Here is an 18679-nt window from a genome sequence, read left to right as displayed (position 1 = left end):
TCATGGTGCTGATGCAAAGGTTACAGCCTCCATATGGAGGCTGCCTGAAACCACTCTTCTGCGATGTTGCTCCACAAGAGGACTGTGAGCCGGGCTGGTCTTTGGAGCCTGAATGCTTTGGAGGTTATTTTAAAGACAGGTTGCACCCATATAGAACCTGCTCTTGCCATAGGATCTGCCTTAGAGCTGCTATTGCTCTGGTTCACCATTAAAGAAGATCAGGCTGTTGGGTACCATGGACAGGGCCTTTTCAGTGATGCATCTGCACCTCTGGAATTGCTTTTCTTAACAGTGTTTTGTAGCCCCCTCTTAGGTGGTTCTTAAAAGGACTCCAAAGGCCTTTTAATTTCATTGAGCATCTTTTTGCTTCTTACTGCTTGCTCTTTACTTATAAAATCTCGTTAAAGGTTACATGAGGCTCCTTACAATCCTCCGCCTACCTGCATTGCTGGTGGTCCTATCATCTATCTATCTATCTATCTATCTATCTATCTATCTATCTATCTATCTATTGATCAATCCACCCACCCACCATGAAGCAATGTTTTCGCTCACCTTGTGCTGTGATTCACATGGAGTTGTGTTATTCAGTGGGTCCAACAGCATGCATTTGCAAATGCACATTGGATCACTGATGTCAACCAGTTCCGTGTGTATCATATGATGGCATGATCAAAATTAGTTTGGGGTGGCGGCTGTTGTCTGCCTAGGAGGGGGAGATGCATTAGGAGATAACGCTTCACTCTGTATAACTTCTGTGTCTTGTTATCAGATACTTTAAAACATATGTGCTCTCTCTGCTAGATATATAGGTTAAATATCTAGGGGAAGGGCCATAAAATTGAGGGCTCCCTGCTGGATGCTCTTAAGTGATGCTGTCCCACTGCCAATTTACTGCTGAGATTTGAGTAGCATCAATTGTGGGAATTAGAGAGCTACGAGACCAGGCACACTTTATCTGCCCGCTGCTAGCCAATGCTGCAGCAAAGCCAGCTGCTCTGGCCTCTCTGCTCCTTACATTCTGCTCCCCAGAGTCATGTTTGGCATTATGTCACAGGGTGCTTTGTTCTCTACTAATTGGGAGCTATTATTCCAGGAAGTAGATGATAGAGGGAGGTGCAGGGTAATGTGCTGTGGAACTGCTCCCCCCCCCAGTCCCTTGGGCCAGTGCCGCATTTAACCATGTGGAATGCAAGAAGGGAGCAGGCAGAGGTGTCAACTGAAGTGGAAAAATGCAAGCAAAGCAGTTTTCTCCCAATCATGGAGTGAACCATCTCCTTTTTGACAATCTAAGGAACCCGCTCTCCAGAATCAAAACACTATGCTAGCTAATCCCTACAGGAGCAGAGTCCTGTCCTGCATTTTTTATTTTTGCCATTGCTTTGAGATGTGTCCATTATCATTGGGCGCCTGACATACCAGTTCAGCTCAGGTCTGTGGTGATTTTGTAGGCTGCCTTGCTCCTTTTATAAGTCCTTTCCAATTTGTGTTGAAATATTTCTCTCTTTCTCTCCCCTCCTACCTCTCTCTTCTTGTCTTGTTTGTCTGTTTTCATCCTCCTGATGTTCCCACTAATTCTAATAAAGCTGGGCCAGGCAGGCAAGCAGGAGGCAGACTTGAGAGGAAATAATTTATTCCAGTGAGGCATAATCCTCTAAATATGTCAGATTCTTTGCTGTGGTGAGGGCGGGGAGGGATTTTGAATAGAATAGAAGACGGACAGCAGCTTTATGAGCCAGCTAAGTACAGTACAGTGTCACTAGAATGGAAGTCATTTAAACCTGTTTCAGTGATTTTGGTGTTGGTGGTGTCAAATCTGTCATGTACTAGGTTCAAGGGGAGATGGGGAATAAATAATGGTCTGTGGGCAGGAGTCCTGTTGCTTGCTGACTGCTTGTCAAAGAACAGTGTGTTTGTGGTGTGTGTGTGTGTGTGTGTGTGTGTGTGTGTGTGTGTGTGTGTTTTAAACAATTTTTGAGTCAGGCGAATTAGCAAATGTTATGTAAGCATAAGCAATGAGATTTGTTTCTCCCAGGAGCCATGTGGATTGATGTAGCAAAAAACTCTGATTGGTGTCCACAGAGGCTTATCAGCTCTAGCTAAGCTATAGGACTCATTCAAACCTTCAGTTACTTAATATTATTATTCCATTTATACCCCACCTGTCTTCCAAGGAGCCCAAAGTGAAATACATGGTTCTCATCTTCCCCATTTTATTCTCAGAACAACCCTATAAGATAAGTTAGGCTGAGAGGCTGTGTCTGGTCCAAGGTCACCCAATGAGCTTCATGGCTGGGTAGGGATTTGAACCTCAGTTATCTCAGGCCTTGATACAATCATCTTGCAAATTAGCCCAAGCCCAATTGCATCCCATGTGAGAAGCTTACAGAAGCTGGGACATGATCTGCTGTGAAAGGGTTCTTAAAATCTGAAATCTGAGGAGATGAAGTGACATAAGAGGTCTGCATGCACATATCTACACCACTTGAATTACCCTCATTTGATGGATCACAGCTAAACAGGCTCGGTCCTGTATACCTGAGGGAGCACCACCCCCATCATTCAGCCTGGACACTGAGATCCAGCGCCGAGGGCCTTCTGGCGGTTCCCTCATTGCGAGAAGTGAGGTTACAGGGAACCAGACAGAGGGCCTTCTCGGTAGTGGCACCTGCCCTGTGGAACGCCCTTCCATCAGATGTCAAGGAAATAAGCAGCTATCTTAATTTTAAAATACATCTGAAGGCAGCCCTGTTTAGGGAAGCTTGTAATATTTAATGCTGCATTGTTTTAACACTCTATTGGGAGCTGCCCAGAGTGGCTGGGGAGACTCGGCCAGATGGGTGGCATACAAATAATAAATTATTATTATTATTATTATTATTGGTAGTCCAGTGAGGAACATGAGCTCCAAAGTGCATGGGCAAGAGATGTCTGCAAGGCAATTTGTAAGAAGCTAGGTAGTATTCTTAAGCTTCTCAACAGTCTGTAAGTTATTGGTGATTAGCCTTAGAATTCTACCAAAGCAACAGCAATTATTCAGCAGCCTTTACAAATTTATTGTCAACTGTCCTTGATACTCGAAGCACAAATCACACAGCAAGCCTTGCCACATTTAAACATATTCAGGCAACTTATTAGGAAGTGAGGAAGCCCTCACACAGGTGGTGCTTTTCTGGACGGACCTTCTGGTGAGATGGGGGTTCCTAGCTGGTGTCTAAGCTCTCAGCCCCCTTCTATACTCTATTGTCCATTGCTTGGTTTAGGATGGAGTCCCTTTTTTCTTCATTTTTCATTGTATACACACACAAACATAAAACCTACGTGTTTACTACTACTAAATGCAACAATGATGAGAAAAAGGGCCTTTCACTTGCAAGTTCATTATATTATAAACTCTCCAAATGCATCCGACAGACTGTTGCGGTTTTTTGTCAGGTGTATTCTGCAACATGTCACTGACACAGCAATAGTGCATTAGTAGTGGATTTATATTGGACCTTCCACACATCAATCTCCTGTCCAGTTCTATATGCTTCCCCAATGTTACTGCATTATTGCTGCCTGGAGGGGCACTGTAGCACAACAGTCTGGTTTCATGATTAATTTTGATTGATTTTACCTACTGTATGCTTTTTGGAACGTGTATGTGTACTGCTTTGAAAGTTTGGTGATTAAGTGGTGTAAAAATAGCATAAATAAATCAAAGCAGGACAAAAATAAATGAACCAGGACATTTTTTTTGGTATAAAAAGTTGTAGGATTTCAGCAGGAAAGTTATGGGACATGCTATGACTGGGAACAAAGCAGTATTTCCACCCCAAATCATTTAAAAAGTGGGATCATGTATAATGGCTTGATACCACAATGAGCACACAAATAATCATGAATGCACCATCAACATGACATCTGGAGCAGCCCAGAATCTCAAATTTATATCAGCCGCTAAAAGGCTTTAAATAGTTTTATATTTCTGTTCCATTTGATTGGTAAAGAGCAGGGCTCTTTTTAACAGAACTGAGTTCCGGCACCTTTCAGGTGGGTGCAGTGGCGAACGGTGCTGCTTGGCTGCCCGGGGTGGTGCCCCCTGGGGGCAGGGCATCTCTCCGCAGCGCGCATGCGTTGTGACATTACGACGAGCCAGGACGGACTGTGCATGTCCGCACATGCACAGTCCGTCTGGGTTGGTGCTGCTGCTCTGCTCGGTTGGCGGCGGCGCTCGGCCGGCAGTGCACTTGGCTGGCAGCGGCTGGCTCAGCCGGAGGAGGTGAGGGGCGCCCCCCCCCACTGCCCCCTCCAGACTGGAGCTAGGGGCAGCCCATCCCTTACGCTCCTCCCTTGCTACGCGCCTGGGTGGGTGCCAGTGCCATTATAAGAGAAAGAGCGAAGCATTATGGTGAGTTCCTGCACCTCTTTTTCTAGAAAAATAGCACTGATAAAGAGCAACCAAGTTTTCTCAAAGGGTTATTTTCTGACGTCTTCCTTCTTTTAATCATAGCATCGCAGTAAGCTCAGTGAGGCAATGTGCCATGTTTATTAAACCACTCTTGTTCAGTTGGCACTGAGTACACTATTTGATTGTTGTTAGCTTTTTTTGCTGTACTTAGCAGATTTCTTTTGCAATTACAATGTTCTGGGTGTATAACATTTTTAAGATATCCTAGAAGAATTTGAAACAGACTCACTGGTATATTATATAAAATCATATTTCGCATTAAATTAACAATTTCCCCCCATAAACTTAGGATTTTCTTTCCACATAGGTACACACATATAGCCTGCTTTGTGTTTCCAGCATGTCTTACTGACATTTGGATAGATTTTTGTGAGGTGGTGCAGAGTCAAATGCCATCAGTATATTATTATATATATTATTTTTATATTTGCACAAAGTGATATGCCAAATTATTTAAAGCCAAAGAACAGCAAGATAAATTGGACATTTATAAAGTTTTTCAGACCTGGTATAAGGTCTGGGGGTGGGGTAGGGAGTGTAGATTTTCTGTTTGGTTTCAGACTGGATGCTGATAGTGTTACAGCTGTGTTACGCATCTATTGGCAAATCACTGTGACAACACAAACATGCCAATTCACATAGTCCCAGGAGCATTATTTTAACATAATGGGAAGGATGAACATGCATATGCGTAAGTGCAAGTATGTATCGGATTATTATTATTATTATTATTTTAAAAAATAAATTTAAGTCAGAGAGACCATACGTACTGACTCACTGACATATCTAGCACTTGGCTTGCTGGCGTGTCTATAGTTTGCAAAGCACCAGGTTCATACTGTGAGCGAAGAACTCACAGCGACTGCTTCAGTAGCTACAATTTGCTGGGAGTAATTTCCATTGAATCTATAGAATCGTACTATGAAACTTCTTCACCGACAGATTCCCACCTCCCTCTATGCCAGTGCTGCTCTGTGGTGAGCCATCTTTGTTCTCTGCTAAACGTTCACCTCTCGTGCTGTCTTTATTCTGTCTTTCCTGGCAGATCAAGTTGTACCCTTTGATCACACAAGAAATGCTTCTTTGCCGTTACCTGCAGCCTTCCCCAGAGAGAACAGCAGAGGAGAAATAATTAAAGCATGAAGAAAATCAAGCATCTCAAAACAAGCCCTCCTAGGCTCGGAGAGGACGAGGTGAGGTGGTGAGCGGATAAGAGAAAATAACCTTGGGGAAAACATGGACATCTTATTCATGCAAACTGGGGGTGCTCCACAAGGCTTTACATTATTATTATTATTATTATTATTATTATTATTATTATTATTGGGGGGAATCATATTCAGGTGTAAGTACGGTACTCTAGTACAAAATCCATATAGAAAGAGCCCGTGTGGGGTAGTGGTTCATGTAGTGGGCTTGCCTGTAAGAAATGCACATTCACATGTTTAGCTACAGTGAAGTCTCTCAACAGAGAGAAGTTTTAAGGTAGAAAATGAAATAATACTCTGCATGCTTCCATGATGTTCCTGGGGTGATGCTGGGAGAATAATTTCCCCACTCCTCAATCTACCTTTTCACTAACCATGTGAGGTAGGCTAGGCTGAGAGACAGTGACTGGCCACAGGTCACCCAATGAGCTTTATGACCAAGTGGGGATTTGAACCGTGGTCTCCAAGGTCGTAGTCCAACACTCCAACCACTACACCATACCACACAGAGCATGCTGTCAGAGGTAGTGGGTGAGCTTCACTTTTGGTTACTTCCGTGTTCGTTGGCTGCCCGTCTTCTCTTTGGATGCTGTGTCTCTTCTGTAAGCTCCCTTTTCTTCTTTGCATCATCAGGTGTTCTCCATCCACACATGCTCTCATAGTGGAGATGTGCCTGCCCGTTGATGTGAGTACCCAGATAGCACACCCCTGCTGTCTGTGGCTAGGACTCCTGAACAGCGCCTGAGCAGTCCGACAACTCCTTCCTCCTCTTGCCCTCTTCCTTCAAAAAGCATCAGCCTGTTAGATTGTCCGCGCCGATTTGCTATGACATACATCAGCGTTGATGAGAGGCAGGAACACTGTCGGGTAATTTTGAGCTGCCAGAATAATCAGCTGTACGCACAACATGGCTTAAAGGATTTCTCAGTTAGCAGCATGCATCGACTGAAGAACTTGGACGCTCGCATTTTTACTGGGGACTTTAATCCTGTGAGCAAAGCAGACAGCAATGTAGGGACACATCTGTATCGAAGTGTGGAGAATCTACACTGGGCCACGGGGGCTGATCCGCATTGCCATCCCCGCTATGGAAATGTAGACAAAGAATTTGTTGTCCATTACAAAGGCACAGCTCATTGGTCGAAGTGTTCTGCGGAAGGTACTCCATCTCCCAGCTCACCTGAATGTTGCCGACACTTCCCTCTCACATTGGACAGAATTCCACCTGCAGCGCGAGACATCACCCTTCCTCCTTGTGCCAAAGTGCCTCCATGGCTTTTCTCCTCCGTCGACGGGGATGCCAAAAAAACCCTGAAGGAAAAACTTAGAATTCACAGTAGTAAAGCTGCAGAGATTTGCAAGCCTCTCAGACCTCAGGTTTCCTTGAATGACCTGGTTCCAAGGGAATGCTCTGAATGCCGGGCATGCCAGCAATATAAGAACGGTTGTTCGGTGAACTGTTGCACCATATTTGTGCAGCATGCCACCCTCACTCACGGGCCATGGACAGCTCTGGGAAGTCATCGGCCTTGCTTTTCTCGACGACTAACAAACCCAGAAGACATCAAGCAAGAAGCTCGGAGAAGATTGCAGATCAGGAGACAGAACAGCTCGCCCAACTTGACACTCCATTGTGCCAGTGATGGCCAGGACATGGTCAAGTCCCAAACGACTGGATCCTTAAAGGGATATGAGGGGGAAGGAGACACCAAAAGGATTTTGGAGCTGAGCAAAAAAGGGGACTTCAAAGACAGACTCTACATTCCAACTTTTGAAGAGTTCAAGAGGATGAGAATCAAGGAGACGTGTTTTCTCGGTGGCAGCAGTGAAGTGACAAAAGATGTGAAGGAAGGAACCCAAAAGTTGGAAGAAAAAAGAAACCAGAACCCTTGTTCAGGTGCCCAGCAAGTTCTTGCCAAAGAAACGGTTGCAACGATAGATGATTATGATGATGTGTTTCATGAAAATACCCAGAGCACTTCTGGCTTTGTTGGCTATCAAGATAATTCATCCACATGGGACAGGAGCTTCTGCCTGATGAACATGCCTATGGCTAGGGACAAGCACTATGAGGTGCCAACTTCAGATAGAATCCCAGTCCCCATTTGTTCAAGTCCAATTCCAAGACCACCTCTACAATCTGCTGCAGCCCTTAGGGAGGAGGGAGGGAAAACCTTTGCTGAAGGGGAGACTCAGGGATTGAATGCAAGACAACTAAGCGAAGTCCTTCACCATGCTGGACAGCCAGTGGTGCCTGAAAATCAGTCTTCTTGCTGCCCATTGCTAATAGAAGCAACAGATATATCCAGCTATGGAGCTAAGCTGCAGAAAATGAAGGATGAATTTATAGGCTCTGCCCTGGACCTCATTAAGAAGAGGTAACCAACTCTGTTAGAGTTCTTGAGAGCAATTTCAGTTTTAGGGTACTTAGAAATGCACTTTCAAATTTAGCTGCATTAAGTAATTTATAGAATTTCCTTGCTGAATCAGTATGCTGCAGAGGTGTAATAATTTGCACAGACACGTACGCCATTAATAGCTTTCCCCCTCTTGATCTGTGGGGAGTTCCTTTCTTTGAGGTATCAGGCAGCTGTAGGGAAAGAGGCAGTGTTGGGGCTGTGTGAATTTGTGCAGACATTTTCCCATATGCCACTTGGGGAGAACTGATGAAGCCGGGGGTTTTAACTAACTGGTATATCTGATGTCAGGAAGGAGTTTGCCTAACAATCTAGAAGGGTGGTCTGGGGATTGTGGAGAGGGTGGGGGCTCCCTCTGCCCTGTGGGGGTGTTTGCTCTGTTCCTTGAGCCACTGAAATGACTGGTGCTTCTTGTTCATTGACACACATCTAGATCTTCACAGGGAGGGTTAATTTTTGACTTTGGGCAGAGGGTTGGAGGAAATGTCAATCATGTGGATGGAGGTGACACAAAACATAATATTAAAGTCTGTGACCACTTGAAAACTGACTTTCAGGTGACTTGGGCAAATAATTCAAAAAATGCTGCCTTTTCTAAGCTATCAATGGTTATGGAGACCTAATAGATTGGTAGATTTCCTGCAGTTGGAGCAACGTACAATACAAATCCTATGAGGGATAGTTTCCATGATGAGTTCAAGGCTGAACACTGAATTCTCTTGTTGGAACCATAAGCTTAGGATTCACTATTTTAGGGTCATATGGGGTGACTGAATGGCACCCTTATTGGTTTATATATAAATACTTTTGCTCTGCTCTATCACATATACACATATCATGATAAGTCAGATTTTCTGGCAGATTGTGGTTTATTGTAAATGAGCAGCATGCTCAATCACTCCCACCTCATCCCCCGCCCCCCAGGCAGGATGAACAAATCAGGAAGTCTTGGCTTCCCATTACATCCAAGCTAGGAATCATGATTTGTTGCTCCCTAACAAGTCCACATGCCATAAGCCAACAACTATGGCTTATTTGCTTGTAATCATGGTTTGTTTGTTAGGGATCAACAAACCACGAATCCTGATTCAGATAGTTGCTTCCTAGTTTATCTTTCTGGTGCTAGGAGGGGAAAGAAGCAGTTCACAATAAACCAGAAAATCTTGTTTATCGATGTGCAGACATGAGTATAACCTCAAGGCAATACAAAATTTGAAAATAAAAGTAACAAACAAGAATGAGAACAAGAAAACTATAAAAGCAACAGAAAATACATAATATACAGCCTGGTGAAACCCATCAGAGCAGCAAAAGTCAAAGAAAGGGGTATTCAAACATTAAAAACCACACAGGAGCTTGGAGACTGAGAAAATGCAGCCCTTTGGTCTGAAAAAATTTAGGCACACTTGTCTGATCGACATAGAGATTCCATTGCCCCAAGTGCAGAAAAACACCTCCTCTTGCTCAGGTGAGCCAGCCTCTGCTCTTATAAGCCATGGGTTCTGCAAGTATGGGACTGAGATCCATCACACAGTGTTATTTTCTTCTGTTCACAACATCTCTTTTGCCAGGCAGGGTCATAGTAATAGATGGACTTTATCAAGCTCAGTTTGCTTGCATTCAGAGCTTTCTGAAATTAATTCATTGCCATGAAAAAAGCACAATGGTCATTTCAACCAGTTGCCAAGCTTCTCATGACTTTCAGTCAAAAGCTTATGAGACCAAACAGTTTCCCTTTGAAATTGTAAAACTGAGAGCCATTATTTGCTCAAAACCCAGCTGTCATTTTCTTCCAGAGCTTTAGCAATCTCATGGAGGATCTTGTTTTGACGGTGGGAGTTTCTGGCTCAGCGGCAGGGGTGTCACTAGAGTTGAGAAGGCAACATATTCTCAGGATTTGGTTTTGTCTTTTGATAAAGGCAGTGCAATGATAGGGTTGCAAGCCTTAGGTTCACTTCAGCAACTCGTGGCTGCTTGAAATTGGGTCCTTGTGGCAGTTGCTCCATGGGGCCAGGTATTCATGTGCCTTGTCTTGCCATGTGGATTTTCCCCATGCCGCCTGATTTGACCCAGTGGTTGTTGTAAGAAAACCTGTCAGTAATATGAATAACATGGGGAGATCTGGTGTGAGGCCAGGCCATAAGGTGAGCTACTGCATACAGTCAATTATTTACATGGAGCAGCATCCTTTCAGCACATAAAAACATAAAAAGAGCACTGCTGGATCAGACCAAAGGTTCATTTGGTCCAGCATCCTGTTACCACAGTGGCCACCCAGAGGCCTACAGGAAGCCCACAAGCAGGACATGAGCACAATAGCACTTATGCTATCTAGCAATTGGTAGTCAGAGGCATACTGGAGGTAATATAGCCTTCATGACTACTGGCCATTGATACCCTTTTCATCCATGACAATTTTATCATTTCAGATTAAGTTAGCATTCATTCATGCAAAGACTTCCTGGGTTATTCTCGTCGCAGGCTTCTTAAGATTCTGCTGGAATTTTGTGCATGTGTTTGAATTACATGCAACACATCTGCCCTTTATTTCTGAACTTCCTTCCAAATAATCCACTGTTATTTACTCAGCACATTTATAAGCAGCTTAATGTTTTAATTCTGAGCCTCTGATTTGTAGCATTTTATCTTCATGGAATAATCTAAAGCCTGTCATGAATTGTAGAGCATTTTTTTACTTGAGCAAAAAAAAAAAAGCATGATTGAAAGGAGGTCCTGATTTATTACCTGTTTCACCTTTTGATTGTGAATCTGACTTCTGAAGACAGAGAAAGATGAAAACCTGGAGCATTATTAATAGTTAAGTCAGTGAATGGGCAGGAAATCAGAGCATCCAGTATATACGGAATTAAATAAAGACAGGCAGAAATTTTAGGGTGACAGAGAAAGCAGTTAAGGAAAGAAAAGTCCCAAGGTTAAAAAAATGAAAATAAAAATATTTGGATTTGAGCATGTTGCTGGGCAAAATATTGTTTTCTTTCAAGGTCAAAACAGCAGCCAATGTCAAGGATGATATGGGGGAAGTGAGAAGAGGTGAAGAGGAAAAATTCAGCCATAACAGAAAGGCCCAGCTTGTAGAGAAGATGAAGGAATTCTAGATGGCAGGGTGCCTCAAGGTTGAAGTATTGCTCAGTGATTTAAGAGGTGAATAAAGATGGTTCCATAATAAAATTAAAGATGAAGTTGGACCATTGGGGATCTACAGCAGTGAGGCAGTAAATAGGGTGGAGCCTTGGGAACCATTTTTTTCCCCAGTGAAGCAGGCAAATGGACTACCCTTCTCCAAAAACTGAAGCCAGTTACTACTTCTAGCAAAAACAAAAACAACACCCACCTCATATGCTGATCACTCTAGCTTCATTCGAATTAGGCACATCTCTGATTGAACCACCTCAGCCACAAATAGTTGCAGTACCATTTTGTACATTTCTCCCATCCAGAAATCTTCCATCACATTAATTCCTTGCTCTAATACTATATGGGAGAACTACTCTCACCTGGGAGAAAGAGATAGAATAGATGCAAAAACAGACAGCTAAGAGGCAGTGGAGAGGATATATATCATGAGAACTAATGTACAGATAAGAGCACTCCAGTATCCAGTAAATATGGATCTGTGTGTATACGTTTTCTTGAATATAGAGAGAAATAACTTCCTACAAGGGGAAATTCCCAGTCATTTTAAGATAATTGGCCATTTTGCATATCGCCTGAAATACCTTTTCTCTCTTTCTCTGGAAAACTGAGGTGGTGTTCACAGTTCTGTTTATTCTGCATTCAGTGTACTTCCACAGCTGGTTTGGGAAGTAGGGCACACAGAATATTAGCCACATCTAAATCTTGTAAACACCCTCCCCACCAAACGCCACCCAAAACATGCCAAACTCCACTACAATCGCTCCCTCCAAACCTCCTTTCTCAAACTCCAACTCAAAGGTTGGTGCAAAGGGTCATGAGATTGTAGTTGCAAAGGCTCCTGGGATTGCTAGCCATTTTTTCTGCTCTTTTCATGCCATTTTTGCAGTTCTTGTGCTCTTTTAGGACTGTTTTTGCCCTTTTCTTGCCTTTTTGAAGTTTAAATATTTATTTAATTGTTTCCCTGCACCGAGCATATACATGGCCACGCACGTGAGAGTCGAACATGCGTAAGCGGGGATATACTTTTACTGCATTTTGATGCATTTCCTTCCAAACCAGCTTCAGTTGAGAAATAGAACAAGCTAGCTGCATTCTAAGCTGGAAAATTGTCCATGGTGTGTATAACATTGTGGGGCAGAAAGTGCTGTCATCCCAGTTAGGCAGAGTCATAGAGTTGGAGAACACTGAACTGGCACGGACTCCAACCTCCCTTTTCCTCCCCGTAAGGCAGGATTATCCATGCACCAGCTCCTTACAGATCATTTCAGATCACTGTGCCACAAGCTGCAAGCAGGAGTGAACAAGTCACACATCCCTGAGTTGTCTTCCTATCAGATAATGCCACATGATTCAGGGAAGTGAGCCGAGCCACGTGGATAATGTATATTATCCAATGTCACTATCCAGAGTTGGTATAGTTACTCTGTTGTTGTTTTGTTAAATGATGTATTTTTTTAAAAAATGCTATATGAAGCAGTGTTGGTAGTAACCAAAGATTCACTGTATATTTGTGAGATAATGTGTGATGGGCCACACGGGGAATATGTATTTTGTGTTTTTGTATGAAGGGTTGCCTAGAGGGCAACTATCTAGAATGGTATACAGTTTTAACACAGGCAGAAGGAAGGATACTGCAGTCTCCTGATGATTCACAAGAAGACCCCCAAATGCAATACATCAAATAAGCAAAGCATGCATTTTTGTGTGTGATTGACATCTGGAAATCTTAAACCCTTTCATCCATTCGTAATTGTGTGCCAAGTGTAGTGAACACTGCGTAGTGTGGTGAGCTGCGTAAATGCTAAATATTATAGCTGTTTTTGCCACCGCTAATCCTGTATGTGGGTGTGACTAGCTTTTGTCCTCTCTCTTCCCTCCTTCGGGGCTTGGATATACAGTTTCATTATCATTTATTAATGAGAAATTATTCATGGTATCTGATAATTTAGGGGAGCACTTTCTGATGACAGAACAGAAAGTTGTCTCCTATCTTAGTGCAAATAAAACAACTAAGAGGGACAAAAAGCTTAAAGATTTCATGCATGCTGCTTTTATACAGGAAATATTAAGGGGGGCAACCCTTTAGATTTACAAACAAGTTTCATTTTTTTAAAAAACACCAACCCTATCATCCACTGCATCAGTAGAAGTCCATTTCTGAAATGGCATATGTAGGAGAAAGAAGATATGAGGTGCTTTTGACTTCACAAGCTAGAAGACCTGTAGAATAATACACTGTAGCTTTAAAGATGCATTTTCCTCTCAACCCCTGGAGTTGGCTCTGGATTGCTGTTTGTGCAGGACATTAATTGGGGTGATGTCCCTTTTTTCACAGCTGCAGTGGTGAAGCTAGCCCAGAGCCCACCTCCAAAGGATTGTGTGAATTTAAGAAGGATGACCTCACTTTTGTGGAGGACTCTCATCAACCCACTGTGAGTTGCGTGGCCTGGGGCAGAAAGGGGTTTCAGAAGTGTTGGGTCAGTGAGCTGTAACTTTACTTGCTATGACAGCTCTCAGCTATTCTGCACCCCTGTCACTAATACTCTTCTGGCTCTCCTCTCCATGCCTTTCCCTCCCTCCCTTCTTCTACCTCTCTCCCCCCTCTTTCCTGTTTTCCTGCGCCCCACCTCACCCTTCCTGCTTCTGGGTGGTTGCGAGGAGCAAGCTAATGAATGAAGTTACCTAAGACACATCAACACTACCGTGCAAATCCAGCTAAAGTTAACTTGTGACTAAGCCCCCCCCCCCTCCGACTGGTGCATTTTGGAGGTGTATTCCATAACATGTCATTCATGCAATAATTGTGCAATCGTGGTGGATTGACGCTGGACTGTCCACACATTATTTTGCTTTATCAGATGTTCTGCAAATGTTTCCCCGGTCTTACTGCATGATTCCTGTCTGGAGGGATAATCTTGCTCTGTAGCAAAACACATGCAGGACAAAACAAAAAACCTGAGACATTTGTGATATGAAAAGTTACAGGGCTTCAGCAGGAAGCTATGGACATGCACCATTTGAAAAGTATGTTCACCTAGGAATGATGACACATGCAAACGACTGAAAGCGGAATCATGGATAACCTACCAGCATGAATATGAATCATCACATGTGCGTAATAAGAAGGATATCTGGAGTGGCCCAAAATACTATTGAAAGCAATGGAACTGGTGATTAACTTTCCCCATTGATTTCAATAGTACCTGTCCACATAATGTTAGCTGGATCGGGCCCACAATATTTTAAAATTGGTTTGAGAGTTGTTTTATTATCCTAGCTTCACCCAACTGGAGCTTTGAGTGAACAACAGCTGTGTGAGGGTGCTCAGAGTAATCTGTGTAGATCCTTCACGGAAAAGAGTTTCTTGATCGCTTGGTCATGACCCATGACAATGAAACCAGTTGGAAAGTGGTTTAAATATGTAGTATATACATAAAGTTCTAGCCTTCAGAAAGCATGTAAGGAAAGGCATGGGGAGGAATGCCCGTTTCATCCTCAGTCAAGCACTTACAAATCCAAATCCTTGGGATTGGATTGCCAACCGTGGTGGCTGAGGAAGGAGAGCTGTTGCCAACTTAACTAGAGTAAAGTTGCTGCTGTGATACACTGTCCACATATGGTTGCCCATCCTGCTAACCCTCCCCATACAGCCTGATAAAATAGACATGTTGCTTGCTGACACACACCCCAATATTAAACTATGTGCATATTTAAACAGCTGCACACAGATTTCATGAACATGCATTTAATGTAACACTAACAGCTCATATTTTTCTTCCTTTGTTGAGTGAGGGTGTTGCCCCCCCCCAGAGGAGAAACAACTGTTTTAGAGGTAGGGGGTGCTGGATGTCATATTTGGCCACATATATTTACGTGGGGGGGGGGCACGGGTGGCGCTGTGGGTTAAACCACAGAGCCTAGGGCTTGCCGATCAGAAGGTCAGCGGTTCGAATCCCCGCGACGGGGTGAGCTCCCATTGCTCGGTCCCAACTCCTGCCAACCTAGCAGTTCGAAAGCACATCAGAGTGCAAGTAGATAAATAGGTACTGCTACAGTGGGAAGGTAAACAGCGTTTCTGTGTGCTGCTCTGGTTCGCCAGAAGTGGCTTTGTCATGCTGGCCACATGACCTGGAAGCTGTATGCCGCCTCCCTCGGCCAATAATGCGAGATGAGTGCCGCAACCCCCGAGTCGGTCACGACTGGATCTAATGTTCAGGGGTCCCTTTACCTTTACCTTTAAGTATCTCATATATTGTTTAGTAGAAACTTCTCCCCACAACCACCCCTTGCTTTCCTTCCAGAGCTCCAGCCCCAACTGCCGCAGATCCAGTTCTGACATCTCCTACGAAACTTCGGACTGCACCAAAGCTCAACGGGAGTGTCGGCTGCGGCCTCATTTCAGTGATCCGATGCCAACAGATGCTGTGAAGAGGAAACAACTGGAGCTGAAGATCGCTGCAGCAGCACGGCAGCATGCCCAGAAGCGCCGGCAAGAGAGAGACTCCAGTATGCCCCCCCTGCTTTTTTCTCCCTTTGTGTATGACTTGCAGGGGCTGTCCATGCCACTCATAGTTCTGGGTGGGTTTTTTTTGACATGAGGTTAGCAGTCATCATTCAGAGAGTTAACCTCCAAACATTTCCCACCCAACAGCCATTGGATTATGCTTTGCTTTCCAGGGTCCCTCCAGAGGAGAGGGAATACGGTAGCAGCTCCTCCTCCAGTGTGCTCTCTGTCTGTACAATTCATAGCAACAGCCAATAGCTGGGACTTGGCCCATGCAGGACCAAACTGGCTCCTGGCAAATGCAGGAAAGGGGATATGCAAAGGTAAGGCAGTGTCATGAGCTAAGCTTCAATCTAGTGTTCTAATCCTCTAGTGCTTCCTTTGACTTCATGCATGATATAGCGAAAGGTAGGTAGAACCTAGAACAATTGCTCTGCAAGTATACTGAGCAGATGGAGCCGTCAATTGTGGCTTCTGCCTGTTGTTTGCATAGTTCATTAGGACAGGCTTGTTCCTTCCAACAAACCTGAGCCAAATTCCAAATGAGAGCATCCTTCCCTAGCTGTTGAAATAAAGAGAGAAATGTAACTCAGAAGCGTAATATAATAATAATAATAATTTATTATTTATACCCCGCACATCTGGCTGGGTTTCCCGCTGTAGCGGAAGGTTTCCCCAGCCACTCTGGGTGGCTTCCAACCAGGGCCGTCTTAAGCACCTCTGGCGCCCTGGCGCCGTGGTGCAACGGATCCCTCCGGCGCCTCCCCGTCCCGTTTCCCAGCGCGGCGGGCAGGCTCAGCGCACAGCACTACTGCCGAGGGTGCTGATGTGTGGAAGAGCGGCCGGCAGGCGGGCCGGCGCCGTGGCACCCTGCGCCACCCAGCTTGGCCGTAGGGCCGGCCCTGCTTCCAACCCAATATTAAAAACAGCACAGCATCAAATATTAAAAGCTTCCCTAAACAGGGCCGCCTTCAGTTGTCTTCTAAAAGTAGAATAGTTGCTTATTGCCTTGACATCTGCTGGGAGGGCATTCCACAGGGCAGGTGCTGCTACCGAGAAGGCCCTCTGTCTGGTTCCCTGTAACCTCACTTCTCACAATGAGGGAACTGCCAGAAGGCCCTTGGTGCTGGACCTCAGTGTCCGGGCAGAACAATGGGGGTGGAGTCGCTCCTTCAGTTATACAGGACCGAGGCCGTTTAGGGCTTTAAAGGTCAGTACCAACACTTTGAATTGTGCTCGGAAATGTACTGGGAGCCAGTGTAGATCTCTCAGGACCGGTGTTATGTTGTCCTGGCGGCCATTCCCATTCACTAGTCTAGCTGCTGCATTCTGGATTAATTGCAGTTTCTGGGTCACCTTCAAAGGTAGCCCCATGTAGAGCGCATTGCAGTAGTCCACTCTGGCGAGACAGTCTGTGGGCAGGTAGGGTCTCAGCCTGCGTACCAGATGGAGCTGGTAGACAGCCGCCCTGGACACAGAATTAACCTGTGCCTCCATGGACAGCTGTGAGTCCAAAATGACTCCCAGGCTGCGCACCTGGTCCTTCTGGGGCACAGTTACCCCATTCAGGACCAGGGAATCCTCCACACCTGCCCGCCTCCTGTCCCCCAAAAACAGTACTTCTCTCTTGTCAGGATTCAACCTCAATCTGTTAGCCGCCATCAATCCTCCAACAGCATGTTCTTTGCATGCTGTCAAGTAGACCTCCTAGCTTGTGGCCCACAAAACTAAACACAGTTGTGCATTGTGGCCCACCAGGAGTTTGATAAACCTCTACTTTTGGGGGGCTGCAAATATATAGAAGCACCCAGCAAGCAATGTAGCCAGCGGGATATATTTGGGTTGGTGGGTCACAAGTTGTTTAGGTCTATTTAAAGGATATCAGCAGGCAAGGCTGAGGAACACCTTGGCCAAGGCTTTGGAGATAACGTTAGGCTAGATGGACAATTTAACCAGTACAATACAAGGAGGGTTTCTGTCTATTTTCTTTTTAATGACCTACTACTGTGCCTTTAAGAGCATGCTTAGTGATCAGGTCAAGCTTTTCTTAGCATGAAGAAAAAGAAAACCTTTATGTATGTATGAAAATGCCAGAATGTAGCAACATATCATTAAGAACTAGGTTCTCCCTGTCTCTGTATTCAGATACTTTGCAGAATCCTTCCTGGTCACAAGGAGAAAAACAAAACAAAACAAAACAAAACAGGACAGGCTTTTTACTGTGGGATGAACAGGGCTGAGGAACAAAACAATGGGAAGGTTCTACAAATAGATTTATTTTATTTCCCCCCCTGCTCAGGCCCAGTGCTGACGAAAGCCAACCTCAACTGCAGCAGCAACATTGATGAGAACCATGGCATTCTGGGCGGCTCCTTTCGTTCCAAACACCGCTGGAGCAACGTCAGCAGTCTCAGCGCCGACAGTGGCATTGTGGGCGGGAGTGACGAGAGGGACAGTGCCGATGCCATCAGTGGAGGGGCACCAAGAATGAGGTCAGCTGAGATGGAGCGGGCGGACAGCGGCATCAGCCAGGTGCTGAGTAGGAAGTGGAGGAGCAAGGCGTCAGAGACGCTGGCATCTCTGCAGGCATGGGAGGCCCACCAGCCTTGCACTGACTGTGGGGGGAGACACTTCCCGATGGAGACGGATGTCCAGAACCAGAACAAGAGGCGGGCCGTCCTCTGCGAGAAGTGCCTGAAGTGTCGGACGGAGAGGAAGGAGTCAGTGCTGGAGTTTGTCAACACTGAAACCAGCTACGGGGAGGACCTGCGCATCATCAAGGAAGAATTCTATCTCCCCATGCAAGCTGCTGGCCTGCTAACACAGGACCAGCTGCTGGTGGTTTTCAGCAACATACAGGAGCTTATTGACCTCAACGAAAACTTCCTGGAGTACCTTCAGGAAGAGATTGAGCAGGCCTTTGAGCAGGTAGTGTGTGTGT

At 44.9% G+C, this 18679-nt stretch overlaps 1 protein-coding gene across 1 annotated transcript in view; it reads left to right on the top strand.

The window, feature by feature from the left end:
• LOC118091662 (uncharacterized) overlaps window positions 1–18679 on the top strand; it is a 78297-nt gene that overhangs the window by 52794 nt on the left and 6824 nt on the right. Inside the window, exons 2-6 of the mRNA XM_035128831.2 lie at window positions 5499–5646; window positions 6295–8039; window positions 13570–13666; window positions 15536–15740; window positions 18038–18666. Of these exons, the coding sequence (XP_034984722.2) occupies window positions 6487–8039; window positions 13570–13666; window positions 15536–15740; window positions 18038–18666 (2484 nt within the window). The 5' untranslated portion in view covers window positions 5499–5646; window positions 6295–6486. The remainder of the gene's footprint in view (window positions 1–5498; window positions 5647–6294; window positions 8040–13569; window positions 13667–15535; window positions 15741–18037; window positions 18667–18679) is intronic.

Source organism: Zootoca vivipara, chromosome 1 (assembly GCF_963506605.1).
Source record: "Zootoca vivipara chromosome 1, rZooViv1.1, whole genome shotgun sequence".
NCBI classification, from domain to species: Eukaryota; Metazoa; Chordata; class Lepidosauria; order Squamata; family Lacertidae; genus Zootoca; species Zootoca vivipara.
The sequence above is the reverse complement of the archived record's forward strand: the minus strand, read 5'-3'. Positions and strand labels throughout refer to the sequence as shown.